An 18,086-nucleotide genomic window follows, 5' to 3' on the forward strand; every position below is an offset into this window, starting at 1 on the left:
GTGCTTGCCTAGCCTGCACAAGGCCTTGGGTTCAATCCCTAGCCCCAGAAAATAATTTTTAAGTTACTGATCAGGTTTGATTGAAACTTGATCCTAAGGGATCTCCTGCTGTGAGTCTGAGACCTGTTTGTCATTCTCCACACCCCCACCCCTTTCTGCTGCAAGAGGCATACAGGCAAGTTCCATGAATGTTGGGGCAGTGGAGATGAGCTCCTGCTGGAGGCGCTCAGGTCATGGGGCAGCAGCATCTTTGCTCTCGACTCTGGACTGTCCTCAAGTTCCACTTACTTGGGGTGTGTGAGATTTAATAAGTGATAGCCATCACTAACAGCTCGTACTCTGTACAAGGCCCAGTTCCAAGCACTGCACCAGTACCAGCTCACATAGTCCTCCCAGTCACCCTGTGAAGTACTGAAAGCTGTCCTCATTTTACAGATGAGGAAATTAAGGCATAGAGGAAATAGCTTCCCCAAGGAGATACAAGAACATGGAAGAGCTGGAATTTGAACCCAGGCAGTCTGGCTCTGAACTCTTGCCCCTTAGCCACTAAGTTATGCTCCCGCCAGGGAGTTGACTCTGTGTAGTGTAGAGGGCTGTGGAAGCCTGAGAAATCTGAGCTGCCTGGTTACTGTAGTGAGTTGTAACTGGGCCCTGGCAGGCTCTTCCTTCTGTTTTGGAAATAGTCAGCCTAAAAATAGACTTGGGTTCTACGTCAGGTTGTGATTCGTGTTTTATCTTAAAAATTACAATCCAAAGTTCCTTTTACTTCTTTTCTCCCAGACTACAAAACAGTGTGTTTCTATAGCACACCTGTCTGCCTAAAACATGAATCTCTGGTGCCTTTAATCTGACTCTGAGAGAAGGAAGTCTCCTCTTACCTGCATCTTGATAGCAGAGCATTTGGTGACTGCAGAACCTGCTAGGATTTGAGCCAGTGGAGGGAGTTTATGTACAGTTTGGCACTGAGAATCATTATTAGTGGTTAAAACAGAAGCAACCTACATTTTTCATTATGCAAGATATCCTGAGATTTAAGCTTGTTTCTTCTCTTATTATCAATGTCATATTGAAAACGTCTCCAGTAATTGCCTCGTGGCACCAAGACTGCCTAAAGCAGAAAAGTCTGATGACCTGTGTCTAGTCCATGGTTTGGCATATGCAGTAGACTCTCAATAAAAGGGAGGATATTCCTGGAGCCAGGTAGACCCAGCCTGGAATCCCAACTCTGCCACTTATCAGCTTGATAATTCCAGACAAGCCGCTTACTTTTCCCATCCATAAAATGCGAGTAATAATGCTAATCTCAGGTTCTTGAAAGGGAAAATAAAATATAATGTATGTGAAACATTTAGAAAGCTATTTGATGCTTATAGATAAAGTCCTTACTGACTAGTAAGTCCTTTTATTTGTTATTTATTATCTTCTGTGGTGTTGGGGACTGAACCCAGGGCCTTGCACATGCTGGGCAAGTGTTCTACCACTGAGCCACATCCCTAGCCATATTTTTAATAAATTTGAACTATCTTGCCCAGATCCTGTTTTCTCTTGTGTCATTTTTCTTAAGGTCTGTCCTTTTCCAATAAACAAGTCATTTCCATCTTAGTTTGAAAGATAAAAGGACACACATAATATAGTAAAGTATTATTTTATAAAACTTGTGGTTCAATTACATGTGTATGTGTGCACATATGTGTGTGTATACACACACACATGTACACACTATAAATGTGTGTTTCTTACTGTGGTTCTCATCTAGAATTTGGAGTACATTGCTTTATAACAGAAAACTGTTTTGTTGTGGGGGAGCTGTGCTGGAGATTAAACCCAGGGCTGATGGATGCATGCACTCTACCAGAGCTACACCTCCAGCCCTGGGATACCTGTATTTTTCAGTTCATGTTATATTGAACTGTGATTTCCTAATGTCACTGCAGGAGGTAAGAAGAGTTCCCAGAGAGGGTCCTGGAAACTCAGGATGAGTCAGGTTCTTGAGAAAAATTCATTGCAGAAAAATTTAAGGATGCATTGGACACAGATTTATTTAGGAAGACAGAAACACAGTCAGGAGAGAATGTGGCCAGTCTCGAGGGATGCTTTAGGTGTTCTTAGGCTCCTCTTTTAAAGGGAATTTGGTGAAATATGATATGAGGGTATCTCGTATCTTCCTTCGCCCAGTCTGTTCTAAAATCACATGTATTAGTGGGCTGTTTAATAGTGTACAGGGTAATTGTCACTCGTGGTGACAGGAATCTTCAGCAACTCTTAAGATTTACATAGTTCCCAGAAATTTGGGAGTGACAGGCCTGGGAGAGACAACTGATGAGGAGGAAAGGTTAGCAGAACTTTCAAGGCTTTTGGATTAAAGTTAGATTTCCCTAGTCCTTTCTTTTGTCCCCTTTTTACCTATCTTTTGTTTCTTCTACCCCACCTCACTAAGGAACAAGAAAATATTTGAGAATCTTTTTATTGACAGATAATAATTTTACATCTTTAGGAGTTACAGTGTGATATGTTGCTACATTTATAAATCGTGTAATGACCAACTCACAGTACTTAGATTGTCTACCATCTGAATCATTTTATTTCTTTGTGGTAATTACACTCAAAATCCACTCTTCTAGGGGTGGGGATATAGCTCAGTAGTAGAAATTTGATCCCTAGCACAGACAAAAAGCAAAAAGTTCCTGTGTGCTATAATGCAATGTATTCCATATTCTAGATGATCTAGCAAGTGATTACAAGGCCCAGGATTCCATCTCTGGCACCATCAAAATAGAAGAAGAAAAAACTCTTGTATTTTGAATTATAGAATTGCTAGCTGTAATCACCCTCTATATAATAGAACACCAGAACTTATCCCTCCTATCTGACTGTGACATTTTACCTGTTAAACCATCTCTCCTCTGCCTGGCCTCTGATAACCACTGCTGTGCTCTCTAGACCTATGAGCCCGGCTTTTTTTTAGAATTCCACAAATAAGTGCGATTATGTGGTACTTATCTTTCTGTGCCTGGTTTATTTCACTTAATATTAAGATCTCTAGGTCCATCCATGTTGCAGCATATTTGATAATCTTGCTGGTACATTAGATACATTCAGAGTTTTTCAGTTAATTCAATACAAGACTTCTTTATGCCTTCACAAATAATGGATTGAATCAAAACATATTAATGTGTTTAAAGTAACAGACACCTGGGTTCTTGGTAGTGATCCTGTTGAACCTGGGAGGAAAATGCCATTGAGGAAGGAAGGGACCACACCTGCATATTCTGTACGTTGTGTTAATGTTTATCATTTGGCAGTTGATCACTTTTATTCTGCTTGGAGCTTAGGAGAGCTATGGGACATCCCAGTTCCTGAATATTTGACCTCTCACATGAATCAAAGCCATGAACGGTTAGTTAGTTCACAGTCCAGTCTGTGAAAAGCAGACTGAGCACAGCCGAGCACAACCTCAGCTGCAGATTCTTGATTTCATTGCAAACAGCTGAGAGTATGTAAACAGGAGAGAAGAGGAGCTGCCCCAGTGGGCTGTTTGTCAACCACTAATTCACTCAGCAAGCACTGAGGTCCTATTGAGAAAGCCTATGGGATGGACACAGGTAGCTTATTAGGCTCTCCTCTTTAGAGAGGCTTCTGAGTAATGGGGAGCAAACGTTATGCAAATACTTACCTTACCTAATAGAATAAGCAATCTGCAGGGCAAAAGCAAAACTGGGAAAAGCACAAAGGAAGCCATGGATTCCAGCTCAGCATGAGCATCCTGGAAAAGACAGTTTTGAAATCTTTGAAAGGTACATTGGAAAGGAGATCTGGAAGCCTGGGCTGGGCAGAGGAGCTAACACAGAAATATCAAAGTTCTTGAAGTATTCAGGGCAGCTGACTTAACAGACAAACAGAATATAATTAAGGGTGATAACTAAACTTTGGTATAATTCTTGGCTCTTGTTTCTTTTTAGGCTATAGCCACAATTATTTGAGGCCTCCCACTTTCAGATCTGTAAAGCAGAGCTAATGACCCCTGCCTTGTGGAGCTGTGGGGGCTGCATGGGGGAGGGTGTGTGCAGCTCCAGCCTCACTCTGGTGGTTGTACGTAGACAGACTCCAAGCATCACGATGGCCAGGTCTGTTGTGTGTGTCTGTGTCGGTCAGCTCTTCATCACTATGACCAAAATACCCAACAAGAACAACTTAGAGGAGGTACAGTTTTAATTTGTGGCTTAGCTTCAGGGGTCTCAGTCCACCATCGGCCAACTACACTGCTCTGGGCCCAAGATGAGGCAGAACGTCATGGTGGAGAGGCCTGGAAAAAGGGAAGCTGTCATGACAGCCAGAGAGACAAGATAGAGTCCAAGGGTACATCCCAGTGGCCCACTTCCTCCAGCCACACCCTGCTTGCCTACTGTTACCAGCCAGCACAGTAGTCCTTTCAGATTATTAATCTACCAAATGGATTGATCCACTGACTAGGTTACAGTTCTCATAATCTAACTGGACATTCCTACATTGTCTAACATGAGCTTTGGGGGGGACACCTCACATCCAAACCTAACAGTGTCTGAGAGGATACAAAGCACCCCGCATGGAGCTCCTCGGGGTCCGAGGTGCTGAAAGACTGCAGGACAGGTGCTGGCCGTCTGTCCTTCAGAATCTCGATTAAGCACATGTGCCTCCCAAGAGTGCCCACCCTGTGTGTTTTGGGGTAAGAGAGGAAAAGGAGGAGACAGACAGTCCTCGGCAGTAGGCACATCTGCCCCAGGGCTGACCTTTTTTCTCTGCCTACTGACCCAGGGCCTTGGAGACTAATTTTTCTCACCCTTTCAAGCCACCTCCATTCCTCAATACATGAGGGTGGTTCTCCGGGAGCAGAGCATGGTGTTCCCACCTTGCCTTCCTCGCTGTCCTCTCCATCTTGTTGACTGACCAGAAACCAGTGGGAATGAGCAAATGTGGGTGAGCAAGGTGCAGCCCCCCTGCAAGGCTGGTTCAGTAGGACCCAGGGCTCTGGGGCTCCCTTTCCTTCTGAGTTAGGAGCCAAAAACCTCAGTGGACATATGTTCTGGGTTTAGTCCTAAAAGTGGGCTTCCTGCTTCCTCTTCAGAACTCACCCCGCCCTGTCCTCACAGGAGGGAGCCGGCGCCCTTCAGGAAGGCCTGGAGAGCTGGGGGCCCAGTGGCGGCAGGATGCTTCCCTCTCCCACACTACCCGTGTTCCAGGTGCCCAAGTTCCCAGAGCTGTTCCTGGAGACAGCCCCACGGGGTCATTTTTCCACAGTGTCCTCCCCGGGAGACATGGCCATTCTTCACCTGCTGTTGGTGCTCAGCGCAAGGTCAGTTGTTCTTCCTTACCATGGCCTACCCCTGCTGTGCTTCCAGGGACGATCTTTTAAAATCTGGCCCTTTCCCCCTTTCATTTAATCCTGTGTGTATTTAGTGTGTAGCGAGTCTTTACCGAGTCAGACTGATTTTGTGAGAGATTAGTTTGTATTAATTCAAAGTGTGACTTATAAGCTATTTTGAAGAAATATGTATTTTCCGGTGCGTACAATTCAAAGTAGATTATCGTTGTTGCCTGGTAGAGGCTTAATGAGAAGACAATTATTTCTAATTACAGTATCTAGTGTGTGTGAGTGCTTGAGGATGCTTGAGGAGTTTGTTTTTGAGACCCTTAAACACTGCCTTGTCATCCTTACACTATGGATTTGCACACCACCGTCTCTAGAGACAGGATGGGGCTGTCAGTGGTGCACATCCTCTCGCCCTGGTTCCAGATGTTCTTGATTTCAGGGGAACCAGATATTACTCTACCTTGGAATGCTCCAGCGTTTCCTTAGTGAGTGATGCCGAGAGGGGAAGGGGAGGATGCTGGACAAAATGAAGCCTCATGGTAAAACCAACAGCTCCGTTCCCGCACCATGCGCAGTGCACTGACTTAAAGCTCAGCGTGTGCTACTGTCGACTTGAACTACAAGGAAATGGGTTCCTTGCCCAAACAAATCAGAATAAACATTTGACCAAGACACTAATAAAATGTCCTTTGGGATGCCAGGTGAAGATCCCTAAAATTGTTCCTTTCTAGCACATGGTGGGGGAAAGGCCTGGTTTTCTTCTTCCAAAGAATGTAGCAACTGGGGAGTCTGAGCAGGTGTCCACAGGAACACACAGACAAGTCTCTATCAGAAGATGATGAGAGAGGCGGCTTGGTGAGCCTTCAGAGTTATTTCGGTACAGGTTAGCTCCATACCAAGTTAACAGGAAAACCAGGTGTTCACTGCCTGGCTGGGCATGTCCACAGGGGAGCAAGAAGGAAGCTGTTTCAGAGTTCTGTGTATGTTACCAGTAGAGAACTAGTAGGAAGCTGCTGTCCTGTAGCCACACGGAGGACCCCTGTAGGGCCGTGCTGAGCGGCACCCCTTCCCTCAGCGCAGGGAGAGTGCCTTGCCCTCCCTCCAGGCACATGCAGGTCTTCCTTGATAGGTCCTTAGACATGGCTTGCTTCCTCCCTGGGTCCTTTCTCTTGTTTTTACCTTTTGCTTCTGTTTCATTCTCAGAGCAGTTATAAATACCTGGGCACTGTTCCAATAAAAGCAGTAAGCTTTTTATCCTTATAGTCATTTGGCCTAAATCAGTGTTTGAGACCATGGATCAAGAAGAATAGGCTATCGGACTCCGTCAAGCCTGAGATGGGGGCAGCTTCTGGAAGCAATCATAGGCTGTGCAGGGGACATTGCAGAGATGATGACACCTGGTCCAGCCTGAGGGGGTTTCCCACAGAGTGCTTGACTTAGGCCCAGCATGTCCACACAAGCCTGGGCAGTCATGCTGGGGACACTGCAGAGTGGGCTTTCACATGGTCAGTCTTGTGTGTCATAAATCTCAGTCGAGCTCCAGCTGAACTGTGTATTGTCTATGGACTTCAAGAAATATACATTCTTTTCAAGCCTCTGTGTTCTCAGAACACAGATGTGAAGAAAGTGTGAACACATCCACAATCTTGGTCATAGTGTCCGATTCATCATAAAAGCACTCTGTTGTTAGGGAGGCTCTGGAGACAGATGGCTTGCATTTCCATCCTGCTGTGCCATTGACTAGCTCTGCGCCCCCGCCACTTACTTAACTTCTCTGTTCCTAATTTCCTTGTTTGTAAAATAGCAGAACCTGCCTCAGAGAGTGCTTAATCTTATAGTAAGATGCTGCACTTATCACTACTGTGACCTTTCACTCCTGGGCGTGGAGCTAGGCTGTTCTATCCTGTGTACTGCCCTGGGAGTTAGTGGGTAGCATAGTGTAGAGGAAGTCACAGGTGCGTCTCTTTGAGTAGTAGAATCTTAGGATCCTGTGACTGATTCACCTCCAGCACCAGAAACTCCAGCGCAACTGGGTCCTACAGCCAAGCACACACTTGTTGGCACAAGCAAGAAATAGACCTTAAAAAAAAAAAAAAAAAAAAAGGCACTGGCAGCTGTAGGAACAGCCTTGGCTCTAGCCCTGAAGCAAAGTTCAGCTGAAATGAGATAGTGATGAGGACGCCTAGGCCACAGAGACTTTAAAAGCTTTTACATACTGGTTGTGGAGCTCCTCGTGGGCTTTGTGTAAATCTGCACCCACTAGTGCTCTGGAACACCGTGGCCCTGGAACTGGCAGCCTTGAAGGACCTCACCCTTCCTTACATGTCTAAGCTCAGCCTTCTTAAGAGGTGGGGCCTCGTGGAAGTGATGAGGTCATCGGGGCTCTGCCATAGTGGCAGAGGTTTATCACATGGCCTTGGGACTAAGCAGGCAGTTGTCACCTTCCATCATTCTGACCTTTCTGTGCCTGTGCATGTTCTTGTTGCCAGTGCCCCTCAGAACCTCAGAGGACCCCTGCCTCAGTCCATATCATTCAGGACTGTCTTATCTCTATTTCTTTAAATTTCTTGTTTACTTATACTTTTATTTTTATTTTTATGTGGTGCTGAGGATTGAACCCAGTGCCTCACCTGTGCTAGGCAAGTGTTCCACCACTGAGCCACAACCCCAGCCCTGTCTTTATCAATTTCTGTTGCTATAACAAAACACCTGAGGATGGGTAACTTATAAAGGGGTTTATTTAATAATTCTGGGAGCTGGAGGGTCCAAAAAGCATGGCATCAGCATCCTGGTGAGGCTCCTGCCTGCACTGCAACATTACAGAGAAGCTGAAAGGGAACTTGTCATGTGTAGAAGGATCCAAGGGTATGAGGTAACAACCGGCTTTTGGGGAAGCCATACACTGCTGTGAGAGCAGCATTCAAGCATCCACTATGGCAGAGCCCCGATGACCTCATCACTTCCACGAGGCCCCACCTCTTAAGGTTCTGTCACCTCACGCTGCCATAGTGGAGACCAGGCTTCTAGACATGCACTTGAAGGAGACAAACCACATCCACACCATAACAAGGGTCCACAGGAACCCCACTTCTCCCTTCCAGTTCATCCCTTCGGGCTGTGGGTGGTGTGTTTGCACTGGTCATGCATCCCTGATGGTGGAGTTCCCCCTGGGGCTGTGGGGGTGAGTGCGGAGTGTGAGGGGAGACGCCCACTTTGGAAGCCTGAGCAGTGTGCTCCAGGCAGCACCTGACTGAGTTGTGCTATCTCCCCGGTGGGAGGGAAGCTGACATGGGGTGGCACAGGAGCTGGGATTGTGGCTGGATGACTCAGGGTCAGCTCTTGATGTCTGTCCAGGACGTAGGCTTCCTCAGCCTTTGTTCTAGAACATTGAGTGACAGTAGAAGTGTCTCTGCTGCCGGAAGGAAATTACAAGTAGCAATGGTGTCCCCCCCCCCCCCCCCTGGTGTGCTGGTGGTCTGCCTTTCATCCAAGGTAATAACACCAGGAGCTCTGGGAGGGCTGAAAGAGGCTAGCTGTCATTTTTTAAAAACATCTTTTCTGCCAAAGCAGTAATACATTTTATGTTTAAAATTTGGAAAATACAAAGGCATATTGGGGAAAAAAAAAAAAAAAGATGACACCTTGTAACCCATGGTGCAAAAGTAACTATTGTTAACACTTCAAAGCGTGTTTCCCTTTAAGATTTCACATACAGGCACATTTTAAAATGAAATCTGGATAAAAATAGCAAAATCATTGTCAAAAAAATGTTAAAATCATTCTACATGCTGGGAGGTCTTTAAGCACTTTACATGCATTATCTCATTTATTCCCCACAGTTTCTTTTTGAGAAATCATTATGTCCAACTTTAGAAGAAGAAACTCAGGCAAAAAGAGGTTAAGTCATTTTTGCAAGGTCACACAGCCCATAAAGGTAGTGGCAAAATGAAAACCAAAGCAGTCTGTCTTGATTATATTGCAGGCGATCTTGACTATGTTGCAGTTTGTCACATAGTAAAACAGCTTAAATTAACATTTCCTAGAATTATACAAGTATTAACGCTGACTTGTTTGGTTCTGTCTCCTTATTCTATGGATTAGGGAGTAGAAGCCCACTGACATGACTTGATTTACCCAAGAACACATAGCTAGTAAATGTCAGTGCCAAAACGAACCCACGTCTCCTGATCCACATAGTCCACAAGCATGCTGATGCCAGGTGATCTGGGAACCTTTGTTCTTCTTCCCCATGTCCTGACCCGGAAGCCCAGGTGCACGGTGTGGAGCCAGTGCCAAGCCCAGGTTAGGTGAAGTGTGCAGAACTCACAGCTTTTCCAAGCACATACGCTAATTTCAGTTTGTGCTCAAGGAATTTATGAGCATTGAACAGTAATGTTTATGGCTGGCCCTCAATTATCCATGCAGTGCTCCAGCTATAAAAGGCTGAAAGGTACAGCTCCTAAATAGTTCTACCTTTATACCCACATCGAACATTTTTAACTGAGACTTGCTGACAAGCAGTAAGATTGATGATTTGGACTTTAAATGTTGTTGCTTCCCCCAATCTGTCTCTTGAGGACATGCCAGGCATTGTTAGGACTTTGAAGTAAGGCAAAAGTCAGCCGGCCCTCTGCATAAGCCCTGGTGTGTATAGGAGCTGGCCAGATAGCAGCATGTAAGAGAACCAGGCTCATTGCGTGGAGACCACCCAGTTGGCTGACCAGCCCAGCAGGGAATTAAAGGAGGAAGAACAGGTGGTGACTTACTGCCCAGTTTGGTAAGGTAATGTGTGTAAACCTTTATATCTCCAAACAGAGAAGAGAATTTCTTAGTAGAGAATGTCAGGGTGCCAGGCACAGTGATACACACTCATAAATACCAGCGACTGGAGAGGCTTGAGGCAGGAGGATCACAAGTTCAAGGTCAGCCTCAGCAAATTGGTAAGATTTTGTCTCAAAGTAAAAAATGTCTTAAAAAGGGCTGAGTATGTAACTCAAGTGATAGAGCACCCCGGAGTTCAATTCCTAGTACCAAAAGAGAATGTCAAACAGGTTTTTCAAAAATTTTTTACAACTTAATCTGATCTGATCTATGTGCTCCAAGAGGGCAAGAATGAGTTCTCATGGAACTTAGAATGTAACAGGCAAACTAATGTACACCTCTTAAGGTCGGGATCATGGTTACCCTGGTGGTGGGGGTGATACAGTTGTAATTGAAGGGGACCCAGGGCTTCTGCTGTGTTTCTTTAATTGGGTGCCAGTTACGCAGTATGTTCAGATTGTAAAAATTCATTGCGTTATTTACATGTGCTTTTTTATGAGTGTAAGTTGTACTTCAGTTAAAGTTTAAGGTCCTTATTCATGTTCTTATAGCTTGCTGCACATTAATATTTGGGGAAAAAAATCTCTAGTTGAATCAGTTTGAAATGGTACAGAATGCATTATCTGGGTATTGGGGAGAAATCTCCACCTGGAATTGTCAGGGCTACCTGGGCAGAACTTGTATTTTATTCTGTGAACATGCATCTTAAATAACTTCAGTATTGTTAAGGTTTGAACATGAGGTGTTCACCAAAAAGCTCATGTGTGAGACTGCAAGAAGGGTTAGAGGAGAAAATGATTGGGCTATAAGAGCCTTAGCCCAATCAGTGAGTTAATTCCCTGATGGGATTAATTGAGTAGTAACTGAAGGTAGGGTGTTGCTGGAGGAGGTGTCATTTGGGGGTTGTGCCTTTGGAGTAAATGTTTTGTATCTGGCAAGTGGAGTCTTTCTTTCTGCTTCCTGATCATCATGTGAGCTGGATCCCTCTGCCACATTCTTCCAGTGTGATGTTCAGCCTCATCTCGAGCCCTGAGGAATGAAGCCAGATGTCTATGAACTTGAGACCTCTGAAAACCTGTGAGCCCCTAAATAACTTTTTTCCTACTTCACAATTATTCTGGTCAGGTCTTTTAGTCTCAGCAGCAAAAACGCTGACTATAACAAGTGTAGACCCCTTGGAGTAAAGAATGATATCACTATAGCTCTTGAAACATTTATTGACAGCCTCCTGTGGATGAGGGAAGTGCCGGCTACAGGCTGGGTGCAGCTCTGATGCCCTCTCTCCTGGGTCACTCCCTTGCAGTCTGCTGGGGGTTAAAGTACAGATGAGGGATAAGAGGAAGGTGAGAGGTGCTTCAGGATGAGCCCAGGACTGCAGCAGGAGCTCAGAAAGGAGAAGCAGGTTTTCTGGAATTGGAAAAGGCTTCTTGGAAGAAGGGGCATTTGAAATTAAAAGCATGTGTAGGGGTTGATAAGAAGCAATAGATGGCTGGGTGCGGTGGTGAACACCTGTAATCCCAGAGGTGCAGGAGGATCACAGTTCACAGCCAACCTCAGCAACTTAGTGAGGCCTTGTCTCAAAATAAAAAGGGCTGGTAGTGTGGCTCAGTGGTTGAGCACCCCTGGGTTCAATCCCTGGTACACACACAAAAAAAATAGTAGTAGTAGTAGTAGATGAGTGGCCGGCAATGGGAATGTACGCACAAGGAAGTCTCACTCTTTCTGGGAACTTTGGGTGGTTTGGTTGGCATCCTTCAGAAACAAGTGAGGCCTGAAAGTTGATAGAGCTATACGGTAGCCAGGTTGTAATATTTCATTTGAGAGGCATAAGGGAGCCAGGGTTTCTAAGCAGCAGCATAATCAGAACTGGTATCTCTAGTAAAATCAAACTTCTAGGTTCACTGACGGTACTATTACTGTTAATTACCACGTCTGCTCCAAATGAACATTTTTTGTGTTTTCTGCTTTCTTTGGTTGTATTGTTTAGACCCATTTCTGTTTGGGTCCACTAATGAGCCACAGGTACACAGCCTCCTTGAGCTTCCTGTGGTCCCCCCTCTAGGACTTGAAGATCACCCTTTTTGTCCCCAACACTCACCCTGTGCCTTGACTATTTGAAGTCACAGTTCCTCTGTACTGTTTTCATACATCCTGTTTTCTAGGCTTACAGCAATTTGGCTTTTATTTCCTTTCACCTTTCCTGCACGATGTGCTTTTGACAGATAAAGCAACCAGTGTCATTTATGCAAATTGAACATGGGAAGAGAAGCCAAGAAATGACATTAACAAGCTTTTTAAGTTATGGAGGAGGCCTGACCCGCTGGCTTGGGATTGTATCCTGCTGTACTGTTGGGCGCCTTCTGAGGGACAAAGCACTGGACAGGATATATCACGTAGTGTGTATCATTGTTAAAAATGGTCTGTATCCACATTGGGCTCGTTCTAAGCACTCTGAGGTCTATTGAGTTAATTCCTTGCTGAATTTTTGCTGCTCAGTCTGTTAGTCCCTTTTAAAAAAAAAAAGTAACTTGTGCTTAGTATTGCTTTGTCTGGGCTAGGCTTGTGGCTCAGTGGTAGAGCACTTGCCTAGTATGCGTGAGGCACTGAGTTCAATCCCCAGCAACACATAAAAATAAAACAAATAAAGGTATTGTATTCATCTACAACTAAAAAAAAAATTTTAAGAAAATATTCCTTTGTCTTCCATTGGGTTTCTCTTAGACCCTGTATCATGGCATTATTCTAACCAAAGGATTGTCAACTTGAGAACTGAGATGCTTAGTTTAGATCTTCTGAGCTGTTGTTTGGAGATTGTGCTTAAACTCTGCAGAGACCTAGTGTTCATCCTCTGAGGACAGTCAGAGTAGGGTGCATTCACTGGTGAGAAGACTCGGGTTAGGCGATTTGGATTCAAATCCTGACTCTTGGAACCCTCAGTTTCTACACATTTATGGATTTAGCCGTCCTTGGCCTAGCACAGGAATGCGGTTCCAACAAGGTGACGTCTGTTGAAACACCCAGGTCACCTGGCACGATCTTTCCCTTGTAGGCTCCTGCTCCCCTTGAGGGTGCTCAGGGCTCTTTGCAGTTCTTTTTCCTCCGTGGCCTGTGAGTGAGAAAGCTATTTCGTGTGGTCTTTGGGTTGACATTATTTCTTTAAAAAAAAAAAAAAATCACTGATTATGGTTTGGAGTTACTTGTTTCTGTTTCTAGATTCTGCTGTGTTACTCAGTGACTAAAGTTTACCTTGCATTGTGTTTTCCAATCACATCTATTTATTTAAAAAAATAATTTTCTTGTGCTGATGGATGTACCTTCTGGATCTTTACTTCCTTTTTCCTTCTTCCTTCTCTTGGCCAACAATTGCGTTTCCCATAACGGAGACAGGGCACGACAGGCCTCCCAGTCACCTGGAAACCAGGACAGACTGGTGACCTTATTCCATTCTGCATTTTCTGACAGCAAATGGGATGCCCTGCAGACACGATTCTCGTGTCTAATTAGTATACGTGGGGTGTCGGAAAGAGTTGGGCTTCCTGCCTTCAATTTGGACGGTACAGAGTGTTGATCCCATAAAAACTGCACTTTGAAAATCTGAACTTAAAGTATGTTTGTCATGTGTGCACACATCCTGTCATAGTAACTGCCTCCTTGACATCAAGGTTTAAAGTGCTTTGCCTCGGTCTCTTTCAGGTAGAACGTCATGATATGAATACCTTAAGCCTGCCCCGGAACATACGCCGTGGGGGGTCGGACACCAACCTCAACTTTGACGTCCCAGATGGCATCCTGGACTTCCACAAGGTCAAACTCAGTGCAGACAACCTGAGACAGAAAATTCTGAAGGTAACAGAACAGATCAAAATTGAGCAAACATCCCGTGATGGGAATGTCGCAGAATATTTGAAGCTAGTCAGCAGCGCCGACAAGCAGCAGGCGGGGCGCATCAAGCAGGTCTTTGAGAAGAAGAACCAGAAGTCGGCTCACTCCATTGCACAGCTGCAGAAGAAGTTAGAGCAGTATCACAGAAAGCTCCGAGAGATCGAACAGAATGGAGCCTCCAGAGGCTCAAAGGACATTTCCAAAGACAATCTGAAGGACATACATCACTCTCTGAAAGATGCCCACGTGAAGTCTCGAACTGCCCCCCATGGCATGGAGAGCAGTAAGTCGGGCATGCCCGGGGTATCCCTCACTCCACCTGTGTTCGTTTTCAATAAGTCCAGAGAGTTTGCCAACTTGATTCGAAATAAGTTTGGCAGCGCCGACAACATCGCGCACTTAAAAAATTCCTTAGAGGAGTTTAGGCCTGAGGCCAGTGCAAGGGTCTACGGGGGCAGTGCTACCATCGTGAACAAGTCCAAGTACGGCAGCGATGACGAGTGTTCGAGCGGCACATCAGGTTCGGCTGACAGCAATGGGAACCAGTCCTTCGGGGCTGGTGGGGCTGGCACGCTAGACAGCCAGGGCAAGCTCAGCATGATCCTGGAGGAGCTGAGGGAGATCAAGGACACCCAGGCCCAGCTGGCAGAGGACATCGAGGCACTGAAGGTGCAGTTTAAGAGGGAATATGGTTTCATTTCTCAGACCCTGCAAGAGGAAAGGTACAGGTATGTCAAAGCATTCTGCTGGAATTCTTTGGAAGTGCGAGTAACTAACTGCAAAGTTTGTCTACTTGAAAGTGACGTGTTTTCAATAAATATGGCTATGGATCAGAAGGCATTTAGGGATCAATAGTTCTTTCCAACTTTCATAATTCCAATTTTCATGATTTGTAACAATTGGAGAAAATCATTATATGCGTGGGTCTCTTAAAATATCACTATACAGTCTGACTCATGCGCCTATTAAGATACTTACTCAGAAGGCTTCTGTTATAGTTTTATTAGCACTAATTCAGAGTTATATATTTGATTTTCCTCTATTATAACAGTCATATAAAAATTAATCATTGTACAACAAGATAGGTTTTATTTGGTATGTTGGTCTTGAAGTCTTCATGTATTTTTATGTGCTGTATTTTATTCGTTAAATTTTTTTCACCATAAATAGTTTTCAGAAGTAATCGTAAGCTGGGCACAGTGGTGCACTCCCATAATCCCAGCAACTCAGGAGGCTGAGGCAAGAGGGTCACAAGTTCGAGGATAGCCTCAGCAACTTAGCAAGGCTCTGAGCAACTTAGCAAGATCCTGTCTCAAAATAAAAATAAAATGGGTTGGGGATGTGGCTTAGTGATTAAGCATCCCTGGTTTCAATCCCTGGTGTCCAAAAAAAAAAAAGTTTGTGGTACCTATGATATAATCACTTTGTGTATTACTTAAGAGACCTTTAAAAGGATTGTTTACAATAATTGCAACATTTGGCACCTGTATAGCCATACCAGGAAAATCATTAAATCTGAATCATACTTTTTTTGTCTCCTTTTAAAAAAAAACTCTTCTCTCAGGTGACCCACATAAACGTCTAGAACTGGCATTGATCACAGTCATTCCAAGCTAAGTCATCTTCCTCAAACAGTGCATCCATCCTGTTTAAAGCAGACATAGGTTTCACACTACAGACAAGTCCTCTCTGCACAGGGCGGAGCATGGGAACAGGAATCTCGGTGGTCCTCTTACTTTAGATTTGGACTTTTGGTAAATGATACCTGATAAGCCAATCTGTACTTTGTGACAGGTTTAATTTTTTTTATTGACATTTAAGTTCCAAGAGCCACAAAGCGTATCCATATGAGTATATACTCTGGGCAGGGATGAATTTAGCTGCAGAGTAGAAGCTGATAGTAACGGCCTCTCTTTCCTTCTGGCCATAAACCCTCAGGTACTGTGGGGCCAGAAGACAGAGAAGCCACTGCAAATGTGCTGGGTCCTTGCCTTGGGCAGGGTCCTGCACAGCCCTGGTGAATGTGTGGGCCCATGAGTTCTGTCCTGTGTCCCTGCCACCAGTTCAGGTGCTAGTGTGACATGGGTGGAGAAGCCAGATTTGGGATTGGGTGAAACCTCGAAGGTGAAGACCACATTAAGAGCCCAGAGACCAGTTCTTTCCAGAGCTGGAATTCAGGGCTATCCCACAACTATATTTACAATTTTTGGAAAAATGGCCTGCCAAGGGGTGGAAACAAGCCAAGGGGCCCTGGCAGCAGTAAGATTGAAAGGACGTCATCCTAGAATGTGCTGTTAGAAGACCTGTGAAATGCCTCGCTCAGAATGGGTTCCCCTCTCTGTCAAGGTACGAGCGCCTGGAAGACCAGCTGCATGACCTGACGGACCTGCACCAGCATGAGACGGCCAACCTGAAGCAGGAGTTGGCCAGCGCTGAGGAGAAGGTGGCCTACCAAGCCTATGAGCGCTCCAGGGACATCCAGGTGCCTTCCCTCCCCTGGCTAGACATGCATGCCCCTGAATTCCCCTGGGCTCAGTGTTGAGGACTTAATTATCCTAGAGCTTACGGGATTCCTGGTGTGGGGGACAAAATCTTTTCTCTGCACAACATTTCTTCTCCACCTGCTGACCCCATTAGCGCATGTTATAGACATTGCTAAGTCTGTATCCTGTACACTTTCTGCCTAACTCAGTTAACAAGTATTTATTATCTACCTCAAGATAATAAAATGATTTTTAAAAAAATTAAAATATGAAGCCAGGTATGGTGGCGCACACCTGTAATTCCAGCAACTCAGGAGCCTGAGGCAGGCAGATTGCACATTCAAGGCCAGAGCCTCTGCAATTTAGTGAGACCCTGTCTCAAAAAAATTAAAAGAGCTGGGAATTTAGCTCAGTGGTAAAACTCCCCTGAGTTCAGTCCCCACTAACAGGGCAAGGAAATTTAAAGTATAAGACAGACCTTGCCTTCAAGAAGCTTTATCTGAGATGGTGAATAACCCAACGCCAAGGGGCCCGAGACATGTGAGCAAGGGCCAGGATGAGTGGCACGGACCCTAAGGCCATAGAAATGCAGCAGGGGGGAGCAGGCGGGTGACTCAGTGGTAAACCTCAGGCTTCAGTCCCAGGTCAGCCGTTACCAGCTGTGTGGTCCTGAGCAAGCCTGTTTGCTCCTCTGTAGGGTATCTTTCATGCTTGTAAGAATTTCAGGCATTCAAGAGCACCCTGTGTGACAACACTAGCAAAGCCCTTCTTTACATGTCTCCTTTTCCCCCCATTTACTCAACAGCCTGTTAAGGTTGTTCCTATTATTGGCTCCACTTCTTAAATATAGAGACTGAGGCACAGAGAGGTGAAGTGCCTGAGTAAGGTCTTGCACATTGTCCTAAGTAATGAATGTGAATTAAACTCCTGAGGATGGTGGGACTGGAAGGGCCAGGTAGGGTCCCAGTGGATAGAAGAAAGGGATAACTGGATCCGTATGAACAAAGGCCCATCCAGAATTTCCTAATGTGATACCACCACTGTCATGAAACAGCCCTCGGCTTCTTGATCACCTTTCTTTTAAAAAAAAAAAAAAAAAAAAATGTAGCCTTACAGTAATGTTCTTCTTTGGAGACAGTGGCTGTTTTCTCCCACTCTATGACGGCCACCAGCAGTCTTGAGTGAACCTCACTTTACAAGGGAGAAAATTGAAATGTGAAGATAGTGATTTCTCCTGCAGTGTGTGAGCTGCAGTTTCATCTGCACAGGTTTTTTTCTACCCTGTATGGAGGGCTGAGCCTGTGCAGTCACAGATGTCTGCTTGTACCATTCTGGGAACCAAAGCATCATAGAGCACAGTGCCAAAGACACGTGGTGGATTGCTGGCTCTGCCCTAGGTTAGGAGACACCTTCACCACCCACTGGTTTGAGAAGCCTGAACCCATTTTAACTGTTAAATGTTGCTTAGTGGACGATATAGTCTTTTACTAGGTCATTCTATTTTAGAACAGGCCTAGAGTGTCACTGGGTTGTATCTTGAACATTCAGTTTTC

At 45.1% G+C, this 18,086-nt stretch overlaps 1 protein-coding gene across 4 annotated transcripts in view; it reads left to right on the top strand.

Annotated features, from left to right (window-relative positions):
- The window catches only part of Tmcc3 (transmembrane and coiled-coil domain family 3), a 230,390-nt gene that overhangs the window by 205,277 nt on the left and 7,027 nt on the right, over positions 1-18,086 (top strand). For 2 of the 4 annotated variants that reach the window (XM_027953201.2, XM_071609635.1), the window contains 2 exons: positions 13,862-14,778; positions 16,397-16,532. In XM_027953201.2, coding sequence (XP_027809002.1) covers positions 13,862-14,778; positions 16,397-16,532 — 1,053 coding nt within the window. Of the gene's footprint in view, positions 1-5,189; positions 5,330-11,191; positions 11,246-13,861; positions 14,779-16,396; positions 16,533-18,086 lie in introns of those variants that run through there. The other 2 variants (XM_071609637.1, XM_071609636.1) reach the window with 2 other exon arrangements.

This window comes from Marmota flaviventris, chromosome 3 (genome assembly GCF_047511675.1).
Source record: "Marmota flaviventris isolate mMarFla1 chromosome 3, mMarFla1.hap1, whole genome shotgun sequence".
NCBI classification, from domain to species: domain Eukaryota; kingdom Metazoa; phylum Chordata; class Mammalia; order Rodentia; family Sciuridae; genus Marmota; species Marmota flaviventris.